This window comes from Oncorhynchus clarkii, chromosome 1 (assembly GCF_045791955.1).
Source record: "Oncorhynchus clarkii lewisi isolate Uvic-CL-2024 chromosome 1, UVic_Ocla_1.0, whole genome shotgun sequence".
In the NCBI taxonomy this organism is placed as follows: Eukaryota; Metazoa; Chordata; class Actinopteri; order Salmoniformes; family Salmonidae; genus Oncorhynchus; species Oncorhynchus clarkii.
The window spans coordinates 43099518-43123986 of NC_092147.1; the positions used below are offsets into that span (position 1 = coordinate 43099518).

Genomic DNA, 24469 nt, shown 5'->3' on the forward strand with positions numbered 1-24469 from the left:
AAGGCTGTCTATCAATCGTAAATCAGTGGTTGAGGTATTTCTGTATGGGCTGGCGCAGCGGTCTAAGGCACTGCATCTCAGTGCAAGAGGCGTCATAACAGTCCCTGGTTCAAAGCCAGGCTGTATCACATCCGGCCATGATTGGGAGCCCCATAGGGCGGCGCACAATTGGCCCAATAAAAAAAAAAATCATAATTTGCAGGAAATGCTGATTGGCTGAATGGATCAAAGACTTAGTTGTGGTTCAACTTTGACTCACATATTTCAAATGAACTTTACTGTAAGTGCAGGTACTCAGATATACCCAACTGAATAATGCTTCTGAGAAAGAGTCCGTGAATAGATGTCAACCTCTGCTCTTACTCTACTGATCAGGCTGAGAAAATATCCACAATTTTTTTTTTTTATCATTTGAAAGAGCATTCTCCTAAATCAGATTTGGATAGAAAGACAGGTCACTCACCACTTCAGTGTTGGTGATTTTGGCCAGTAGGTCTGTGAGACTGTCCCCCCACTGTGACTGGTCACCCGAGTCCAACTGGAGGCCACAGATAGCCGCTCCCACACTGCCTGTGGCGATCATGGACGGGGGGTACATTGCGAAGTTGAAGTCTGTTGGAGGACAAAAAAAACACGCTGATGAGTCATATGCAAATACACGCATGAAAAAGTTGTACTTTAAGGCTAAATGGCTGTAATGGAGGGAGCATTTGTCCATCTGCTCAAAAACAGTTCTATAGAGGTAAAACCGATTTCAAAAAGGTACCCAGCAGTAAAGCTTTAAAACATGTCCATTTTAGAGGAACATATCCCCAGTTCAAACACTTTTACACTGATTCACACTTCCAGAGATACACACCACACACACACACCACAGGTGAGCCATCAAATGCCACTACATTTAATGAGTGAGACGTGAATAGTTTTCTTCAAGGGACACAATAGGGGTACAGACAGTACGCTCCCCCTAGAGACAATCTGATTGGCTAATCTGGCGGTCATAAATAATCCACTTTAGCTCTGGCTCCCACTAATGACCAGGGCCCTGTGTAATGAGGGTTGTAAAAAGAGCTGAAAGGCAAAACCCCAAACCCCCCTGCTCCTCCACCCTTCTGCCCCAATCACCTTCCCTGGTCTGGCACCTTTTCTTCCAGCTCCTGAGTAAACCGTGCGCTGGCTGAAAAAAAGCCCCATAGCGCTTAGAAAGGGTGGGATAAAGATCCACAGTCCCTCTGCCAATGCTCACTGCTGTAGGTCCTTTTTCCACGTGTGGTCACAGGCGTGCGTCTCAAAGACCAATAACCTTGTTAGCTCCCCTCACTGTCATTCATAATGCAAATAAGACTTTGTGAACGGGCCAGGAGACCAGGAAGGGAGAGAAAAAAAATCCTTCTACTCCTTTAAGCCTGTCACCCCCCCCCCCCCCCCCCCCCCAATTTCTTCCCTCCATCACTCCACTGTCTATCTCTCTTCTCCTGTATTTTTGTCCCTTCTTTCCAGAAACAAGCTGGTTGAGGTGACATACATGCCCAGCTCCTTGTTACTACAACAGCCAGTGACCTGTGTTATCGGAGCTCCTATTTATTTGCATATTGATTGAGTGCAGCCAGCGGCAGGCCTGAGAGAGGAAAGGCAGAAGAGTGTGTGGCTCCATTGTTTGAAATCATCACCTCATCTCACCCAATTGAGAGACCAGGCAACAGACCCTCTCCACTGATACCAATTCTATCCGACGGCTGTACAAAGAGTAGTGGGGGACGGGGGGGACAACGCTCTGCTGCACATTGCTCTCTAGTCCGTGTCCGGACCCTTTTTGAGTTTTTGATAGAAGAAAAATGTCGCCCTCCCACCTCCCCCCACAGCTATTGCACTGTAGCCGGACCACCTATGGGCTTGAGGAGTGGACAGGGCCATAGAGAAACAGCCGGCACATTTACATACTGCCATACTCCACAGCAGAAGCAAACTGTGTGTGTGGCTCTGAAGGGGAGTGCTTCCTTTTCTCTTTATTCTCTCTCCAAATCAAAGAGGTAGGTCCTTTGATAGCAGCCTTTTAAACATGCGGAGCCAGGCGCTTTCTCATGTTGTGGCTCAGTGTTGACAAATAAATGAACTTATTGTACACCCCTGGGTTAGCTCCTGGGCCACTGCCACGGGCCGATTTATCAAAGACAACCTCCAGCCAACAGGAACGAGGGCAGAGAACCCAGAGCTTTACATCACGACTTTAACAGCAGAGCATTCTATAGTGAAAAAAAGGGACAAAGGCATACATGGACCTATTGTAAAGCCTATATGTGCGCACGCTCACGAACACACAAAATAAGCAAGGGGCCTAAGTGGAGCAGTGGGCAGCAAGCAGGACAAGACAGGTCTGTTGCAGAACAAGGGGCATACGCGTGCAGCTGACGGAGCCTGTCACTCTGGGGCTGGTGGGTCAGTGGTGACTGCTGCGTGTAGCGGGGGAAGAATGGCCGTATTTTAGGCTAGCCTCATTGATATTCATGCAGAAGATAAACAGTGTATGTAGCCTGAGTGGGGACGCCTGCGACGGAAAGCTCCCTGCGAGCAGCGGCTGGCTGACCCGGCCTTCAGATCTCTCACCCCCTCCACAGCATCCATCCCTAGGCCTCCTCTCCGTTCCACTCTGCTCACCCAGCCTGCCTGCCATGCTCACCAGGGCCAACTCCTGGGTGGGTGAGATGCACTGTTTACACATTTAAACTTGAGTAACAGCCAAAAAGTTTAAAAAAAAGAATGTCTAGCGCAACAAATCAAAAGCCTGTGTTCTATACAGATGTGTATTATTAAAGTGTATTATTATTTTCCTTACTAGGTACATTTTGAGGACCTGGGCTCTATTGATTCATTAAGGTCATAGACAAACATCATTTTGGGGCCTGGCATTATGCTGTTTCTCACCACTAATGGAGAGGGCCAGGTAGCCAACACAACGTTCACAGACGTTTAGTTAGACTGTAAACTAGCATGGGTTAGAGAGATGAGGCACTACAGGCTTCACAACTGTGAACTTTGACTTGTATTGCAGTATGCTTACTGTAGCATAGAAAGAGAAAGTTCCTTTCCTATGAAATATTCATCTGCCACTCTTATCTTCGCAGGTTTCATAACGTTGCCTATTCCATAATAGCAGATCGACTCCAACTGAAAAAAAGAAACCCTGAAAGACGAAAGGAGTTTTGGGTCACCACAGCACAGCCCCAAAGGCACAGTGATTTGCCAGAAACAAAAACAGGAATCCTCCTTAACGGTTGGATCCTGTAACAACTTGCTTCAGTGTTGCACCACCGCGACCCAGAGACTTGAGCAACAGCACTCTGGCTTAGCGTGGGAGGACGCAGACCCCTCCGAACTTGAAGAATATGAATTGGCAGCTTTTGTTTGGAGCCCAGTTAGAATCCCTCATCCCTGGCTTTCTGTTCTTGTGTTTTGTTTCTAGACAGGATTCAACCGATAAGATTGGATAAACAGCTGACCCGAGGCATCTTTACCCAGAAACCCCAGCTGTGCTCAGGGAGATTTCTCATGTCATGAGAACAACATTCAGGTCAAACTCAAAACCCACCAGCCACTAACATTTACTTTACTTCCAAACCTCAGATGTTATTCCTCGTGGATAATGTCCGCCCCCTTAGAAAAAAACTCCTAACATACACCTTAGCCAAGTACATCTAAACTCAGTTTTCACAATTCCGGACATTTAATCCTAGTACAAATCCCCCTCTTAGGTCAGTTAGGATCACCACTTTATTTTAAGAATGTGAAATGTCAGAAAAATAGCAGAGAGAATTATTTAATTCAGCTTTTATTTCTTTCATCACATTCCCAGTGGATCAGACGTTTACATACACTCAATTAGTATTTGGTAGCATTACTTTTAAATGGTTTAACTTGGGTCAAACGTTTTGGGTAGCCTTCCACAAGCTTCGCACAATAGGTTGGGTGAATTTTGGCCCATTCCTCCTGACAGAGCTGGTGTAACTGAGTCAGGTTTATAGGCCTCCTCGCTCGCACACGCTTTTTCAGTTCTGCCCACAAATTTTCTATAGGGTTGAGGTCAGGGCTTTGTGATGGCCACTCCAATACCTTGACTTTGTTGTCCTTAAGCCATTTTGCCACAACTTTGGAAGTATGCTTGGGGTCATTGTACATTTGACCCATTTGGAACCAAGCTTTAACTTCCTGGCTGATGTCTTGAGATGTTGCTTCAACATATCCACATACTTTTACGTCCTCATGATGCCATCTATTTTGTGAAGTGCACCAGTCCCTCCTGCAGCAAAGCACCCCCACAACATGATGCTGCCACCCCCGTGCTTCACGGTTGGGATGGTGTTCTTCGGCTTGCAAGCATCCCCCTTATTCCTCCAAACAAAACGATGGTCATTATGGCCAAACAGTTCAATTTTTGTTTCATCAGACCAGAGGACATTTCTCCAAAAAGTACAGTGCAGTTTCAAATTGTAGTCTGGCTTTTTTATGGCTGTTTTGGAGCAGTGCCTTCTTCCTTGCTGAGCGGCCTTTCAGGTTGTGTCGATATAGAACTGGTTTTACTGTGGATATAGATACGTTTGTCCCTGTTTCCTCCAGCATCTTCACAAAGTCCTTTGCTGTTGTTCTGGGATTGATTTGCACTTTTCACACCAAAGTACGTTCATCTCTAGGAGACAGAACGTGTCTCCTTCCTGAGCGGTATGCGTGGTCCCATGGTGTTTATACTTGCGTACTATTGTTTGTACAGATGATCGCGGTACCTTCAGGTGTTTGGAAATTGCTCCCAAGGATGAAACAGACTTCTGAATGTCTACAGTTTTTTCCTGATGTCCTGGCTGATTTCTTTTGATTTTCCCATGATGTCAAGCAGACACATTGAGTTTGAAGGTAGGCCAATTGACTCAAATTATGTCAATTAGCCTATCAGAAGCTTCTAAAGCCATGGCATCATTTTCTGGAATTTTCCAAGCTGTTTAAAGGCACAGTAAAATTAGTGGATGTAAACTTCTGACCCACTGGAATTGTGATACAGTGAATTATAAGTGAAATAATATGTCTGTAAACAATTATTTGAAAATTACTTCTGTTATGCACAAAGTAGATGTCCAAATCGACTTGCCAAAACTATAGAGACATTTTTGGAGTGGTTGTAAAAAAATTTTAAGGACTCCAACCTAAGTGTATGTAAACTGCTGACTTCAACTGTACAAGTACAACTTCCGACTACACCCGACACAGCCAGAAGAGGACTGGCCACCGCTCATAGCCTGGTTCCTCTCTAGGTTTCTTCCTAGGTTTTGGCCTTTCTAGGGAGTTTTTCCTAGCCACCGTGCTTCTACACCTGCATTGCTTGCTGTTTGGGGTTTTAGGCCGGGTTTCTGTACAGCACTTTGAGATATCAGCTGATGTACGAAGGGCCATATAAATTAATTTGAAGTGGGTAGAGGCTCAAATCAGAGACTTGCTAGGACAAGTGCAACGTCTACAAATGAATTCCTTGGCCTTATGGTGGATGTATGGGCGAACTGCTCCCAGTCTTTCAGATGAGGTGCTGATTACCACAGTAAAGTGAGGCTAGCTCAGGACATTCAATTCTATGACACACGGTGTATCACATTCCTGTGTGCATACTGTGAGAAAGCTTCCTCCGTTCCTCCATTGATGCTCAATGGAGTTGGAGCGGACGGAGACTGAGAGAGGATCGTTGGATGGAGGAGAAGGAGGAGGGCAAAATTATTGGATGATCTGACTAATCAAATCGGAAGCTTTTTCAGTTAACACACACTGGTAATAAAGATCAAGGACCTCTGCCATGCAGTCCAGTAGAGTCTGAATCGTATCTCACTAGAGAAGCTATGGGACTCTCCAACTCTCCATCCAACAGGCATTCAGGAAGAAAATGAGAGGGCATATTTGAGATACCTAACAACTGACTCTCCCTAAATACAGCAGGAAACCTATTTACACGGTATTCTACACTCTAATCAAGTGCTCGGGGAGCCCAAGAGTGTCCAAACAGGCTAACTGACAACCTGATGGGGTCTAACAGATCCATTGTGTTACTCCATCTTGCCTATTAACCCGGGTGGACTTCAGGGGTTCGTGACACACTAGTTTAGGTCACGGTCACACTAACTGCTGTCGAAGCCACATCTCCTTGCATGTTGCAGCAGGTCTCTTCGACCATGTTTGACCACACGGCGTGGTATCGCTCAGGATGACTCCAGTAGAGTAGGATAGATCTGATTATCATCAGACATGTTCAGGCCTATCTGTTTCGTTCCCCAACCCCGTCTTTAAGTCTATTGAAAGAGAATGGGACAAGAGACCAGGGGGAGGGGAGGGGCGACAAGCAGTGCTTGGTGTCTCTGTGGAAGAAGGAGGCCATAATCTCCCTTAATGAGCTTGTTTCTCCACCATTATCCTGTAGGCTGCCCTGGGGAGAAGCTGGTGTTTCCTATGGAGTGCCCCCGCTGTGCTGACCCTTACATGCTTCTGCATATGAAATGTAGGGCCGGATCTTTGTCTCCTTTCTCCTGGGCTCTAGCAGAGCCCTAGACTATTTGCATAGTGCTGAATGGACCCTCCCGCGTTATTAATTAATACTGAAACGGCCTGCGCCGCCTGGCCCGCCGTCGCCATCTGACCAGATCCCCACCGAGTGCCTCGAACTGAACTTTTCCATCAAAAGAGAGGAACCATTAAAAGGAGAGGCGTTTTTGTCTCTCCACCTCTCCTCTCTCTTTCTCTCACTCCCTTGAAAACAGAAGGCTTGGTTTATGCAAGTTTCCCAAGAAGAGGGGGTGGAGGTGGGGGATCTCTTCTATGCATGAAATACTGAAGCTCCAGGTGATCCTTTGTCAACTCTCTTGCAAATAGCAAAGCCTTAGAAACCTCCTCTTCCAGCGTCACCTTCTCAGCATGTTTGGAGGGGGATTCTCTGGAAGGATTCTCACCAGATAGTTGAGTTGATTTATGGCTGGGAACGTTGCACAAAATGGGTTTTGAATTCCCAGAGATCTTCGGATGCAACAAATTGTTCAACTCACTCTTTGCCTGGATACAGATCTGAGTTCTGAGGAGAGTATTCAGACAAAATGGCTTGCTGCTAATCCCAGTTATCTGCAGCAAGGCTCCCTTCTGCAAGACGTCGGGAAGACATCTTCCTCCACGAGACTCGTATGTGTATATCCACTGCCTCATTGAAGCAATTAAGGACAAAGTGCACTGGGAGCCTTGCACAATGTTGCTTTGGGAATAGGTCCGATCACTGACACAGTCGTTCCTCACAGTAATCTCTCCATTGGCACAGAAGAGAAAGAAGGAGAAAATGAGAAAGAGAGAGAGGTAGGAAGAGAGAGAGAGAGAGAGGGAGAGAAAGAGAGCGAGAGAAAGTGAGAGAGAGAAATGGAGAACAAGAGAGAGGCAGGAAAAGAGAGTGAAAGAGAGAGTGAGAGAGTAGAGTGAGAGAGAGTAGAGTGAGAGATGGAAAATTCCATGTCTTCAATGGGACTCTGGCCAGTTCCCATGGAGACCATCAATGTGCTCTCCGTCTTTCACAACATACACTATCAATTGCACAGTCAGAAAAGGGATTCCACATCAAAAGTGGCAATGTTTAGAGACCTGTCACCCTAGCTCCCTTCCATCCATCCATACACACACTCCTCTACAACCACATGGATCTCACCCATAAAGGAGTGTAGGGAGCATTCCTGTGGGGACAGAGGTGGAACACTGGGGTGGAGTCCGGGGGGGCCTGGGAGGGAGAGGGAAGCCTTGCTGCAGCTCTGGATCCCATTACCCCCCATAATGCTGGGGTGTGTGCTGGGAGAACCTGCCCCACAAACACTCCCTGAACATGGGAAAGTCATCATGCCCCCAAGCAGTAGGGAGGCGTGAGAAGATGGGGAGACGAAGAGAGCGATGACGACATGACGTGCCTCACTATCCGGCACTGCAGGAACAATATACTCCTCTTTCTCTTTTTTTTTGCTCTCGCCCTCCTCCTCCTCCTCTCCAGTTCTTCAGATCATATCTCCTGTCACTCCCACGGCTCGATGTTTGATCTTAAAGGAACAATCCAACCCGGAGAGCAGAGGAGACAATGTCCAGGCCCCACCCCCATCAGGTCGTCCCATGGTCGCGGAGCACACGGGAACACGCAAATGTCCCTTAATAAACCAGGCCCCTGCCCTTTGAAGTGTCACTCCATGCTCTATTAGCCACTGATATGCCTCGAGAACATGACCGTACCAGACGCCACAGCCGGGAGAGAGAAACATGACGGACGCGGACATGAGACCCTCACAGGTACACGTCCTCCACGACACTGCATGACGGGGCCCACAAAGCAACCTGAATGGGGCTCCTCCAGTCATTGTTGATCAGAATGGGATTTTGATTTTGCGTCGAGAGAAGGGGAGACGAGGATATTTTGCAACAGCTGCAACTATGTTGACGCAAGACATCAGCACCTAATTGACTTGGCAGCACATCCATTATCACTCTGACTTGCAAAACGTGGCTCGGGAGCCCAAAAAATAAACGCAAGACAAAAGTGATATCAGGTGGCAACCCACATCCCCATTGGCTCATCTGTTGAGAACGTAAATGTTTCGAATCAAATGCTATCATTGTCCCCCAGAGAGACTTTAGTAACAATACAGAATGCAACATTGTTTCCTGTCGTACCTGTAGCACAGAGGGCAATGAAGGTCTGCACGTGTTTGCGTATCAGCACTAACTTCTCCTCGGGCAATGGCAGCTTCCTCACAATGTGCTCTATGAAGTCATTTGGAGTGACAGCCGCCAGGTTCCACTTCAACTTCCCCAGCACCACCAGCTCCCACTCCTAAAACAGAAAGTGAGAGAGAGGAGAGACTGTGTTAGGATGAGAGAGGCTATTAGGCTAAACATTCTGTATATACACGGCACCACCCTGGCTGACACCGAGCCAGGCCCGAGGAGGCTGTACTGTGTGTGGCAGGCTGTCTCTTTGCCTGTGTGAGCCCCTAGCCTTGCCCTAGCCTTGCCCTACCCTGGCCTACCCAGCATAGAAGGTGGAGTGGTTGAGAAGAGAAAGATCATTATTATATTACTCTCCCTGGCTAGGAAAAAGAGCAAAGCAGGCGGGCTGAGGCAACAGCAGCTCTGACACCCGAACGCAGGTGACCTCACAACATTCGTCTAGTAGTTTGGCATCTGGGACTTTCCTCCGGAGAGACCTGTGAGGTCTGGGGATTGGATGGGGGTGGAGGGGGACTCTGAGACTAGCTCTTACTAACATGCTCAAGCCAACAGAGGCAATGAATGGGTTCCGAGCTATATGGCTGACCTTTTGGTCAACTGTCTATGCAGAATGAATGACACAGTATCAATTTGACATGTACAAATGCATGACAAAATGCACAGCAAATAGGTTAGCACAGGATAGCATGGTTTTACCTTCGTCATTAGCTGCTGGGAGCCATTCCATTTTCCACAGTTATGGCCTGCTTTGCTACTTTGGGCACCTAACAATTCATTCCACCCCATCTATATGAACATTGATACTGGCTCTGTATTCGATAATGTTAAACAAACGCCAAACAGAGCTAATTTACAACGATTTATAGCTCACCAGGAACACAGACAAAACAACTCTATACCTAATGTTGGACATTTAACAGCATAAAAGTAGATGCTTCAGATAAAACAAATGCAGCACTATAAGTGACAGATTCAGCAGACCTAATTAACTTTAACTTTCAACTGTGAGCTGTAGCCTCAACTGCCCTTTCCCAATGTCTAACAGTAATAGCCAATGACATTAAGGCCGAGCTTAATTTACATGGGGGGGGGGGGGGGGGGGGGGGGGGGGTTATGTTTGAGTTGTACGGTTGCCCTTGCTTTCTTAGAGAAGAAAGGGTGAGTAACGGAAGGAGCTGGTGACTAATTTTGGGGGAATTGTGTGGTTCGGACTGTCCTTGTGACTAGTAGCTAGTGATTTTCCCCTTCAGAGAGCCACATGGTTCTTAGTCATGAGATGACGCCGGTCCAATGTGGCAGCCATTAACTGCTCTCAGAGCTCCATGACACGGTAACTCTGGACCGATGACTAAATTCGATTCCCAATCTCAGGTGAACTGTATCTCTCCTCTCTTCTGAAAGGGGACCACACACTGGATGGCGCAAGCGGCACTTAACATCCAGACGATACTTCCCTATGATATCCCCACTTCAGTTTCACAGGGTGTTGTATTTCCCTATCAACTTACATAGAACGGTTGCAAACTGCTAAGGTTCAGTGTGTCACTTCTTAACAATACCACAGATACCGCTGTGAAAGAGGCCATTGACAAATTTGATTCTGCGGTTAGAATTCAAGGACTCAATTAGGAATTGTATGGATAGATGGCCCTGACTACGACCTAACTCTTGTCCGCACTCCGCAGTGCGGAGTGTCTCCCTCTCTCTCTCCCAGACAGAGACAGACAGAGAGACAGAGACAGACAGAGAGACAGAGAGAGAGAGAGACAGAGAGAGAGAGAGAGAGAGAGAGAGAGACAAACAGAGAGGAGACAGAGAGAGAGAGACAAACAGAGAGGGAGACAGAGAGACAGAGACAAACAGAGAGGGAGAGAGAGAGAGAGAGAGATAGAGAGAGAGAGAGAGAGAAGGAGAGAGAGAGAGAGAGAGAGAGAGAGAGAAGGAGAGAGAGAGAGAGAGAGAAGGAGAGAGAGAGAGAGAAGGAGAGAGAGAGAGAGAGAGAGAGAGAGAGAGAGAGAGAGAGAGAGAGAGAGCTTTGCAACACACCCTCCATGCAGTGCTTCCGGGTCACACCTTCTGGGTGACATTGTGGTTTCTTTTACAAGAAATTGTTACCAAAGATGGGGCCAAAAAACTATCACATGGGCTGAGCAGCTGATCTCCAGTTTCCTGTGCCTATTTGTGAGCCAAAAGACTGCCTTATAGAGAAGCTGGCTGTGAACACACCCAGGCAGCCCACATGAAACCATCTCAAGGACAGGGTTCACCACTTCTCCTCTCACCCAGGCCTAAACAACAGTACGGGTGGATACAACCCAGCCCAGCCCGGTTCCCAGCTAAAGGGAGTTCTTCACCTGATGTTAATCTTGCTTCTGTCAGCATGTAATATAATGACAAACAATGATAGATAGTTGCTGAGGTTGTCTCGCCTAGCCAATAAACTGGTCCAGGGCCTGTCATCACAGGGAATGGCTGGCATCTCCAGCCCATACCTACTTAGTAACAAAGAGTTGGGATCAGCAGCACCCCATCTTAATTAACACTGCCGCTGGCTGCAGGAATCAACTGAGGAGCCAGGCCAGGCCCAGGCAGGCCCTGAGCTCTCAGCCTCCACGGCTGAATCATATGTGACTTATTTCACATCACGAGTGGGATTCACTGTTGTTTATTAAATGATGTTTATAAAACGTTGCAGAGGAAATACTTTTCCGATGTGAAAAACAGACTATTTAAATGTTCACCTCCACCGCTTGGGGGTGAACTATCTAACAACTGGTACGTCTGGTCCACCATGACCCTATGACCTTGCCAAGGGCTCTAACTTTGGGGTACCAAGGACTGCAGAAATAACCATAACCAAGACAAGCAGGATGTGATCACACCAGGTCAAGTGAAACCTTGCCGTGAGCACCCACAGCCAAGTCATCCAACTAACAAATCTCATGCCGAATTGTAATGTCAAAAGTATTGTATGCATGTAATAAACATCTTTATTCTGCCACATTGGAAAAGGTGCTTTTTGAAGCAGGATCTACAAAAAACAGTAACAGTGTCCATTCTGTGAGGACAAACCTTGAGTGAAGCAAACTTTTGAGGTTAACGACAAAACTGTGTTTGCCAGGACCATCAAAATGTGAGACTTCCTCTCTGTAGACTACAGCCTCTGAAGATCACTCGCTCGATCCAAAACTTGGCTTCAATTCAACACTGACCTCGACCTACTGCAAATACTTGCCACTAGATGGCGATGGAGACCATTGTACAAAAACCTACTGTACAGTCCAATATTACAGAGCTCTTGGGGGACAAACACTCTGGATCCTACAGTGATGGGGCCAAAAATGGTCATATAAACAATTGATTTACATGGAATCTAGGTTTGCTGATAAATCTAGGATTGCTGATGATCTCAATGAATCTCCATGCATGTAAATAGGGCCAACATAGTTTTTTACAAGAAAATAATATGAATAAATATAAAAAAAAATATAGGTGGCTTTTGAGATATGGCTCATAGCATAAGCATTGATTACATTAACAATTAGCTATGAGTTTCATAGAAATGTTAACAAATGTCATAATAACAATCTGAAATGGAATCATTTTGTTGGCAGAAACCAACTGCTTACCAGCAACTCCTGTGGTCTGATGGAGTTATCTGTGTAGATGCAGAGTTTCTCTGCAGTTAATGGACGAGTTTCTTTCAGTTTGGATGCAAGGAACATGCAAACTGCTCCAAGAAGTTGCAGATTACACTTTCTGGTTGGAACCACGGCTAAAAATCTGTCCAAGTAGTTCATTGCCAAGGGAAAAACCTCTTCCTCACACTTCTGTTCTTCACAAACCTAGAGAGAGAGGCGACAATGTGACAATGTGCAGCATTTGGCGTCATCAAATTCCAGTTATTTCAATTAAAATTTAAATTGTTCAATTCATGTGAAACATAAAAATCATAACGAAATGATGGAAATAATGTAATAGCCAGATATGCATATCCATTCTTTGAAACGCTTTGGGACTTGGCCAAGAACTGAGCCCAGCCCAGAGTTGTTTGTTGCGACATCATCAATACATTCTAAATGGATTATTTTCTATGTTTGAAAAAGGTCTCCGGCACAGGCTGTCAATGCACTCGACTTCCTTCAGTTCATTCAGTAAGAAATGAATACAAGTCACAATCACCCCAGCCAAAAAACACCCAGGCACCAGTAGCCTATACGGAAACTCTTTTTTTTCCTTCGTCATATTTTCATAAAATATTTAAAAATATTAATAAATTGTCTACATCTATCGTTTTCACATCATAATGAACACCAATGTCTTTCACATCAGACCCGACAATTGATAAACATGACATTTGAAGTTCAATGCGAAATAATTGTCAAATTGAAAACGAAGTAGCATGCCGTTGCTCTCGAGTGCGTCACCGCCAGTTCGAAATATTTTTTCCTAAATTAATATAAAATCTTTAATGAATCCTAGTTAAATAACTCTTACATGAAAATAAAGCTCCGACGGTCGGGTTTCTTTTCAGACCATTCTCAACGGATTATGTCAAACAAAGTGTAAAAAATCTAACTTAATTCCTGGGTGACGGACTTCAATGCGTAGACCAGAGGAACAAATAGGCCCGCGCCCCTTCCGCGATCCGATATTTAAAAAATAAATAGAAAATGTTTGCTACATATTTCTGCATATTTTCAATTATGACTATGTAGTTTAGACACTGCTCTTTCACTCTGGACACGTTTCAACTGCTGTTATGGCGTTTATGACACTGTAAAATCGTCAGAAAAACTGCAACAGTTCCAATAGAAACCAATATGGCGTTAGAATATAGGCTAGAATAGGGCAAGGATTAACTGCATACGTGTGCATGGAAATATTTTGGCAATCTAAAACATAACAAAATAATCCAGGGCACATTTCATAGATCAGACATATGCAAAGAACAACTGTATCTGGTGATATACACCACTGTAACCACATGTCTATATATCTCTATCAAAATCGTCAGTGACTTGGTTGAAATATGCTACAGATAATAAAATCATATAAATACGAGTAGTTGATTATATGCTATCACGATTGTCTATTTGGCAATGTGATATGCAACCCTCTTTCTCACACCATGCAAACCTGACAAAATGACAGTGAAAAGTCCGATGTTAGTGTTTTGAGATGAGTCGAAGGCACGGAAATAGCCTAGAGTTGAAGTGTTTCGGTACAAACCTCCAGCATCCAAGTCGCAACCATCCTCCTCATAAATGGCTGAATATCTTTCTGAACGCACTTGAAATAAGAACATTGTGGAAGAAAACGTTCTTCAATGGTCAACAGGCTTTGTAATACCCTGTCATCACACAGAAGATTCGGATCAAGACTAGCTCTGACGATGGTGTCCACTTCGAGGCAAAGCAGCTCCATGGTCGTTTCAGTTTTGAAAAAGTTGGGTTATTCTTGTGAAAATACTATAGCAATATTACTAGATGCAAATAAACTGGAAAGAAAGTATTTTGGAGGCATAAAGTGAGACTGCAGGGCTCCCAAGAGTTGTCCTGCCTCTCCTTGCGAACTTTTTCCTCTCCCCCACAGTTCACTTCTACTTTCTTCTGGCTGGATACGTTTGAAGCCTGCCTTTACTGACCATGACGCAAGCCGCAAATCTCATTATGTAGAGCAGTTGCCCAGACGCAACATGCTCTCATCAAACATTTGTTACTCTTTTCTCTAGGCTACACTTTTACTTTACAACTATATACTTTATATTTATTTATTTTATCATGATAAAAATCTATATGACCACAAACAAAACCCCACCCCCACCCATGTGTCAAATGTACAAATAGAGACAATTCACTTGGATAAAAGTCTATATTTATATAAATTGATTAATTATACGATTTTCATGTATGCATAAATAAATCCAGCAAGTGCTTTGAGTTAAAACTCGTCGGGGGAACAGTTTCTCTGCATTCATAGGGGATGTTGCATGTAGGCTATGCATGTAGGAATAGTAATAGTTCCAATTGTACAACTTTATAAACATGCATTAGGATAATCTTATTTCTCTATTTCAGTTTATTAAAAGCAAAACTACTCCTTGTTCATTTGCTTTCTCTTTTATCTGATGAACTTAATGAATTTATAGTCGCCCCCTCCCTCGCAGACGTACACACGCCCGCGCAGACTCGCCGACAAACACACGCCCGCGCAGACTCGCCGACAAACACACGCCCGCGCGCGCACACACACACACACACACACATACACACAGGTGTACCATATACAGTATCTTTTATATAGCAGCAGAAGCCGTACGCATGTGGTTGAATGAGATAGCGTTCTAGGAAATGTATTGCAGCATAGAAAAGTTGTTGCGACAAACTTATTTTATAGATAACACCACGATGACAGCCTATGCTCTGTATTGGACAACAGTATGTATTAATATATACATATAATACCTATTTTTGAAGTTGTGATCATAACACTCATATGCAGAAAGTGATACATATAGGACCCATGTCAGAATTAATTATAGGCAACCATAATCTTGCTGTGATAGAGATCAGTTAAATAGGTCTATGTAATCTTGGAGGAGCACTAAACAGATCTGATATAGTTGGTCAAAAAAAAAGCTTAGGCTTGTCTCTAATAATAAACTACCCCCAAAGATGATTCAACTAGACTATCCTGCATTGATTGTGTTTCAAATGCAGAGGGGGCAGTCTCCCGGTGCGATCAAAGTTGTTAAATTCCATTCGAGTGGGTCTCTCTATCGGTCTGAATGGCAACACTTTTGTTCTTCTACTTGTAAGAGAACTAGGAAATGATTCTTTAGAGCATTTTTTGTCTCGAGATTGTTTCCTCCCCTTGTCACAATTTGCATATAGCCAATAGGTATTCTGCGTGCGACCGAGGCTTGCCGATTGTTACTGGGCAGACTTTTATTGCATTGGCTACCTTCGGAATACCAGGGCTGTCCAACTCCTGCAATGACCATTTATCAATTCACACGATTAGCGGATGTTATTGTACCCCTAGGATAGAGTGACATCGTCAAATTATATCCAACTATCAAGCAACAAAAACATTGGAAAGCAACACATTCCATATGGATGAAACCTCCACCTCACACACGTTTTAAAGTTTAAACTAAAAAACTATTTGACTTGGAAAAGTATAAAGCAGTTCTATAAGCTACTACAATATTGATCAAAATTGCTATAACATGTTTACTACGCAAAAATGAGAGAAATATAGCATCGGCTGCAAGTAGGCAACTGTTTCTTAATTAGTTCCATGATAAAATGTTACGTCACAGCAAAGGAGATCTGCGCTTATTGGATAAAGAAATGGATAAAGGATTAAAAGCTATACCAAACCACACACACGGAGAGAGGATAGGAGGGATATCTCGAGAGCTAGCTCCTGCAGAATATACACACCAGTAAAATGACATTCTTCATGCAACGATGGCCTGCCGCAAATTCTTTAAACGTGCTCTTATCTCATTAAGTCCCCAAAACAAGGGCAAGAGCAAAATAAGAAAGGTTCATTGTCATCTCCCGACGTCTTGTGGGCGAGGGGTGATGAGTCTGAAGGGGCAAGGTGAATACCATATACCCTCCATGTTAGGGAGATGAATCGATGCTGCAGACAGACGCACCTGCTTCAAACTTGTTCATGCTACGTGGGGATGGTTACAAGTTACAACCGGTTACAAAGTTGCATTAGTCTGGACCTACAATATTTGCAGTTGCCACAAAAAGCTTGGGAACAGACATGATCAAGATAAGGACAAAACGCAACGAACAACACAATATTATTGGTTGTCATGCAACAAATCTTCAAAACACCCAACTGTTTCTTAATTGGTTCCATGATAACCTTTTATGCTATTGTGACCATCAACAACAAGAACAACTAGCCTACATGAATGAGGCACTGAGTGATTAAAATCTTCCCTTTCTTTTGGAATGTTTTGGACTACAAAAATGACAACGTTTGAGTAGGCATCAAAGACAATACGGGACGTTTTTCAATTAAGAATAGTTTATGCGTTTAGCCTACCAGCCAACACATCCAGCAAGTTGCTCGTTGTGTGGAAGCAGTGTATAGGGGGTTCCCCCTGCTCCTCCAGTCCCTGACGCATCTCAACGAGTCACTCTGGTAAATTAATCTCCCCTAGGAGAAACAGAATAAGCAATCAAAATTCTACATCGTGCAAACCCATCCGCGCCATAATAACTGATCGTGAATGTTCACATAGGATGCATAAAACTATGCAGAAGCAGAGTAAAATTGAGCCAACAGGTCCACAATCATGTCCGATGGAAGTTTCCACCTCACCAGACCGGACAGATACTCTTTGATGGCCACGCGTCTCAACCAAATCCTCCGATGGCAAAGTACATTTGATTTGTTATAATGCCCAATAAAATGCAAATTTCAACTTATTTCTCATATTTCCGCCTTTCATAACGTAATGTTCTGAATGCCTGCATCTCATGACTTGCTCATGCACCTGTCACTGCCATCAGAAATTACTTTTTAATATCAATTACTTGGACAGCAGATGTCTAACAAAAGGTACAAATACAGACAGCAAAATGAGCCCATTTCCTATATTCCAACAAAGACAAAAGTTTTGCCGCAGCTTTATCGAGTTTGGAAGAAGTATGAAAGAACCATGCTGTATTTTCGCGGAGTAATGACGTCATCACAGGCGCTGAGCGTCAAACGAAGAATTGGGCCGAGGCGCATGTTATTTCCCGGATGCATGCAATTAACATTATATCCAAATGGGGGACACACGCACACACAAGGCAATGCAACGTTTGTTTTGAACTTTATTCGGAGTTAAAAAGGTTTAAAAAATATCTCACCTCATAGTGTGACTGCAATGGTTTGTCTCACTCAACGTTCACTCACTCAAAGGGGCATGATACAGCCCTACATAAGGTTTTGAAATAATGGGAAGATAATGCTAGCATTTGGGCTAGGCTAGGCTGCATACCAAAAGCACAAGTAGGTTGCTGACCAAAACAAGAATTAAGATGCTTTTAAACTCTGTCAAACAAACAGACAGGGGCATTTTTATCAGGAAGGAACTTCATGAGTTTAAGGTTTCAATGCTCCATAAATGACAGCAGTAGCCTAAACTATAGGTTGTGAGTCTCTGCCTCCTTTCAAACAAATTAGACTGAAAAAAGAGGATATTGAAATCAGAAGAAAAATAAACATTTTTAAGTTCACAATTCAGAAAATGAACATATTTGAAGTGAAAACCATGTAGAAGTTCTATACCATATGTTATCTTTTCAAATTCATAAAAAGCATATAATTTTACAACAACAGTTTATAACATTTCTGACATTGTTTATCTTCCCTGTGAGCATGTTTACAGATACATTATGCAGCAATGAAACAATCATAATGTGTTGATTGGGCTTTTACATGGAACTACATTTGAAACTACTACAAAATAATTATCAAAACAGGTTAAAAAATAGGTTCTAAAAAAAAGGCATTTCCACAATCTTACTAAACTAGGCTGTGTGAAAGTTGGCTGATTTATAGAGAATGTCAATTATGGCATGTGATAGAAGCATGTTTTGAAAAACATGTGAAATGTGGGATACCTAGAGATCATTCTAACACACCTGCAGCTATGTGCAACAGCGGCAAGCTGGAATTAGTGCAGTTCTGCCATGAAAATAACATCTTTCTAACCAGATAATTAACACGAATGAAAAAACTCATTTAGTTTTTCACTTTTAATTAAACAATCAAATAAATGATAAAACTCGTAACTAGATTTGTCTCCCATACCATATTAGAGGGCAAAAAGGCAGAAAGAGGCAAATCCACTCTGTAGGTTCTTGGTTTGAATGCCTTTATATCATTTCAGACTGTATGTACAAATCATATATATTATGTTTGTCCTTTTATTATGCTTTATCTTTGAAACTATTTTTAAAAGACTGTGGAAATGTTATTGATAACCTTGTTATAATAGTATTTAAATAATCGGTTGGTTGAATATAAAACAAATGAAACCATTTAATTATTTATAACATAATATATGAATAAAGTTCACTAATTCATTTCCTAAATTAAGATATATACTAATGTTATTTATAGAAGTAGATTTTGTTCTCTTATTCCACACTTTTGGCCTGGTGTGAACATGTTTACTGTTTATGTTATAAAAACAGCACAAATGATTTGTGTTACATGTGACAACTGAAAAGCGGAGAAAATATCCCCCAAAAAATGGCCTAATAAATCTAACACATTGTTGATGTAAAAAAGAGGACCCTAAATCAACCATGACAGGGTCAGAAATTCTGAATGACAAAAACCACCTGCATACACTGTTAATTCCAATTAATAGGAGGTTCAACCACTCTGCCCCACTCCATGTTTACATTTGTTCACTATTCAGTAACTGCCACACTGGCTGACTTGAAAAACAGTTAACAGCAAAATAATAGACCAGTGAAACAAACACACCATTTAAATAGTTCATTACAACGTTTTAACACTAGGAACACCCCTGACATTGTCATCTCAAAAATATCATCTGTGCACTATAAAGCAGAACCTTATCAGGCAAGTTATTTTTGTTTACACTTCCAAAGTAATGCAAACCATTTCCTGCACTAACCTGAGCTTGAACATCTGTTATAACTCCCAAGTCTCCTTAGCTTGTCGCATACAAGTAACAAAATAGACTAAATGACTACCACCATGTAGTAACAACCATGTAGTAACACTGCGTGTTAGGTGGTCATGAGACATTCACTTGCTACAAAATATGCATATTATTTATATTCGCTACATGTTTTTATTTCAAAACACCTTATGCATGCTTATCATTTTCTTACAACGCATCGGTCAGAGCTCACAACTGAGCTCGTCCTCTGGTTATTTTGTTGTGGTTGAACAACTGCAGATGTCTGAGTAAAGCAATAACAAAGGATCTATCCATACCATAATACCCGGCTGTATGCAATGCTCCAACGATCATTCATGTTATTGCTGATATCCACAAAGAAGTGCCAATACAACTGGGTGATAACAATGTCCTGTATCTCGTCTAAGCGTAGAATACAGACAGAGTACAGTTGTTAGGCTACCTGGACAATAACATACAGAATCAGAAAGCCAGGTAGGTTCAGCTCGCATGACCACCCAACACTGCACATTTCGCAAAAAAAAAATACACATATTCTACTTTTAACCTCACACACTAGATTAGGAACACATGCATCCATGTTTGATTCAATCAAACAGATTCGTTTGACTTGATTCTATTTTCGACTGCATTTCCCTAAGATGGAATGGCATAACGTCACAGCAAAGGAGACCTGCGTTTATATGTGAGAGCAATGAGGAGAGGATGGCAAGTTATTTCAAGCCATACAGATGGAGAGAGGACAGGAGGGATATCTAGAGAGCCAGCTCCTGCAGAATAAACACACCAGCCATAGGACTATTTAGTGGGAATAAGTACGTGCAATAATGGGATTGATAAGCAAACGCTACAGACTATATTCTCAACCCCTTTCCATACTCTGGACGTCTTTCAGAAACCAAGCTACTCAGTTCGTGAGGGTTGTCCCTGGAAGCTCAAGCACCTGTGGGATGGTCTCAGAATCGTGTTTTATTCTCACCATTCTATTACTGACGTTACACTGCAACGTTGGCACCAATGACCAGGGCTGTAGACTCCCTCAGACATTCTTTATGCAAAGATGTCCTCCCGAAAATGATTTCTTATCTCATTATGTCCAAAAACAAGGGCAAGAGCAAAAGAACAACGTTTATTTGTCATCTCTCCACGCCTTGGGGGCAAGGTGAATACCCTCCCTGTTAAAGAGATACATCGATGCTGAAGACAGAGGTACACGCTGCAGACCTTCTCATATGCTATGTGGGGGTGGTTACAACCGGTTCTAAAGTTGCATTAGTCTGGACCTTGTGTCAGAGTTGTGTGTATAGGTGGCAGGGAAGTCAGGCGCAGGAGAGTCAAACGGAGTATAAAATGGAGTCTTTTAATGAATGTCCACGTAACATGCTCCATAACACTAATAAGAACAGAATATAAACAAACATGGGTACGAGGACCCGTCGCGCACCTATACAACAAACACAACACTGACAATAAACAATCTCTGACAAAGACATGAGGGGAAACAGAGGGTTAAATACACAACAGGTAATGAATGGGATTGAAAACAGGTGTGTGGGAAGACAAAACCAATGGAAAATGAATCAATGATGGCTAGAAGACCGGTGACATCGACCGCTGAGCACCGCCCGAACAAAGAGAGGCAACAACTTCGGCAGAAGTCGTGACACCTTGTAACATATGACTGATATTACAATATTAGCAGGTGCCCCAAAAAGCTTTGGAAAAGACACAATCAAGATACGAACAAACAAAGAGAAAAAAACAAACGTGTAACTGTAGGCCTATTCTCGGTTGTCATACAACAAATCTTCAACATTTTCTTGCTTTAAAAACGTAAGGGAAGAAATGAGGCTGTCGTTTCTTCCCTTCCGTTTTCAAAGCAAGAAAATCAGTCAAAGAAACAGCTCTTGAAAAGTTTAGAAAACACAAGTTAAAACATCATTAATAACTCAAAGCAACCTTTTTACATTCAGCCAGAATCTATCAAAGGGGTAGATGACAGCGCGTTGAGGGACATATGGGTGTCTACACAGAGAGAACATAGTTGGTGTTGATCTACCTGCATGGGACAGACAATAAGGATGTCTGTACAGCACCAGCCAGCCAAACCCTCCCTCCGACAACAGAGAAGAGCCAGTCTGCTATTCATTTACCTTTCTTTACCCCCCCCCCCCTTCTACCCTCCTCTCTCACATGCTTGACCCTACCTTTTGAACTCCACCAACAACCTTTCAATGACTCATCAAAACTGGGGAGAGGAGAAGAGAGGAAGATCTGGGGTACAGTTTGACAAGGACAGTAAACATTCCCTTGGCCGTCCAGAGGATACTTAGTATAGATTTTCCTTTCTTTCTCACACTTGTAGAAGAACACAACAGCACATTTCTGAGTGGAGAGGCTCATCTGCTGCTTTGTCTTCACCCCCTGCTTCCCTAGGATTTTCCCATGTTCATATCGGTAGCCCTTGAGTTTGTCACTCATGCAACAGCTGCTTACTGATACTATACCAGAGCCCAAGCTTTTCCCTCCCTTCCTTTGCAACCCACACATAAGAACGAAGGCATTGTTGCTCCGAGGGGCCTTGAAACAGAATGCAAGGACTCTCTGAGGGCAGGTTGTGTCCCTCACGGTGTAGTTCTGCACAAGGCGGCCCTCCTGATTCCTGGCAATTTGGAATGTTGGTCCAGAGGGAGTAAAAACATCCTGAAGACGTTCAGCTCCATGTACAAACCAAATGTGCATCATCCCAAACATTTATTGTAATGCAGTACTGTCCAATGGGTAGTGTTCATTAGACACCAAATGGAAGAAAACAGACTCAAAAAGGGAGCGACTACCTGGACCTGTCCAATAAGAAACACACATTTTCCTTGTCTGTTGCAAAACTTTTAAAACATTTTCTGTTCTGTGCCCTAATGAACTGATTGTCCTGATGGCTACTTCACAAGGAATACTTACCCTTTATTGTCTGAGTGAAAACTTTGTATGGCCTTCAAACTTCATACTTCGATTGTGTCCTCAATATGTTCCCTCAGACAGATGTCTGTTTGAGACAGACAGAATGAGAGATTGAGAGACAGATGGAATGACTGGCAGCCAATCCCCTGGGAGGTAATGCCATTTTGTGTCTCTAAAGACCAATACGTATATTGAACTATGTGAATTGAAGTCAATGATTCATAAACACGTCAACTGTAATTATGATCATACAGCATACAGTAGAGAGAGATATTTGCATTCAAGTTGAGAGACACCCAGTTTTGACACTTGCTGCAAATTGCCCAGAAAGAAAGAGAACTGTTGTCTCTGAGTGAGGCATTCATGCGAATCATGTTTAATGTATGATTCATGCACCCCTCCCTGTTGGGAACAAAGAAAAACGCTGCCTATTGACATTATATTTGTCAAACGGACAAAAAGCATTGCAAACATGAAAAGTTTAACTATGTGTTCTCCACAAGTTGAGAAGGTGGGAATAAGGTAGCAGTCCTGTCTCACAGAAACCTTTCTGACTGCAGCTGTGTTTAAGAGGCTCTCCTATTGACTTTGAAACAGATAGTCTTGGGGTTTCAAGGGTTGATGGGCTCATTGTCATCAACTCATTGTTGATTCCCAATGCCAACACCTGCACACACACACACACACACACACACACACACACACACACACACACACACACACACACACACACACACACACACACACACACACACACACACACACACACACACACACACACACACACACACACACACACACGCACGCACACACACACATACACAGTGGGTAAGGGCACCATCTTCATGCAGTGTGTGTGGTTAGGTTAGGGCCCCGGAGGTCTCCAGCAGAAACAGATGGTACATGAGAGCAGGACCTGGGTATAGTAGAGAATAACTAGATTACTTAAACAATTATACCCCTCTCATTTTCCACCCATACCCATCAGGTGTTGACTCATCTGGTATATCTAATAATAACACGGAACAGTCTGGGAAGATTACAAAAGAACCATAACACACGTGCTGCTGGTTGAATACAGACACTGGCACAGATGTAGACATAAATGATGAGGCACACCCACGTTCACGCAAACGTTCACACACGCACACACTTTAATATACATAAAAAAACGATTCATAAGAACAATAAGAACACACCTTCTTATCTTCATTGTATCTGATAAAGACAAACAACAGCCCCGCCTGCCCGGCCTCCCTCCCAAAACTCTGGACCTCTGCAATGACAAATCCAACCCCTTTCATCATTATTACAGTACCACCCATGAATGCACTACACCGTACCACACTTGGACAGGCTGCAATAATCTGATCCTTTTGGGAAACTGGAGTGTCAGAAGATCAATTTATAGTCCATGTCTTTCAAGTCGTTCCTTTGCCCCGCTGGTGGCGTCAGCCCTGGGTGCTGCAGGGATGCTGTGTGTGTTTAATGGCAACATGTGTCACTCCTTATCTCGTTCTTCAAGTGGCACAAAGGTAAAGGGAAGCTTAACAGCCTGGGAAAATGTTGAACAGTGTGAAATTACCTTGATCCAAAGATTCCTGCCACATACCAGCCCAATGAACCCATAACAGCACAGGCACTAACTCAGTCAGCGTGGCCCTGCAAGGAACAGCTGAGAGGAGGGGGAGATAATTAAAGTAAAGAGGTCCCTCCAGTAATAGCCAGCAACAGATCAGAATTCCATTATCTAGTGTACAACCAATAATATAAACCTACATCCCAAAATATAGACTTACATCCCAAGCTATACAGTGCATTCAGAGAGCATTCAAACCACTTGACTTTTTCCACATTTTGTTACATTACAGCCTTATTCTAAAATTGATTAAATACATTTTTCTTCCTCATCAATCAACACACAATACCACATAATGACAAAGCGAAAACAGGTTTTTAGACATTTTAGCAGAAGTACCTTATTTACATAAGTACTTAGACCCTTTGCTATGAGACTCGAAATTGAGCTCAGGTGCATCC

General features: G+C 43.3%; 1 protein-coding gene across 3 annotated transcripts in view; it reads right to left on the reverse strand.

The window, feature by feature from the left end:
• LOC139407422 (cyclin D2, a) overlaps nt 1-24469 on the reverse strand; it is a 208625-nt gene that overhangs the window by 10543 nt on the left and 173613 nt on the right. Inside the window, exons 1-4 of one of the 3 annotated variants that reach the window (XM_071151212.1) lie at nt 13999-14410; nt 12396-12611; nt 8710-8869; nt 464-612 (exon numbers count right to left, since the gene is read on the reverse strand). In XM_071151212.1, the coding sequence (XP_071007313.1) occupies nt 464-612; nt 8710-8869; nt 12396-12611; nt 13999-14193 (720 nt within the window). In that variant the 5' untranslated portion in view covers nt 14194-14410. Of the gene's footprint in view, nt 1-463; nt 613-8709; nt 8870-12395; nt 12612-13998; nt 14411-24469 lie in introns of those variants that run through there. The other 2 variants (XM_071151201.1, XM_071151193.1) reach the window with 2 other exon arrangements.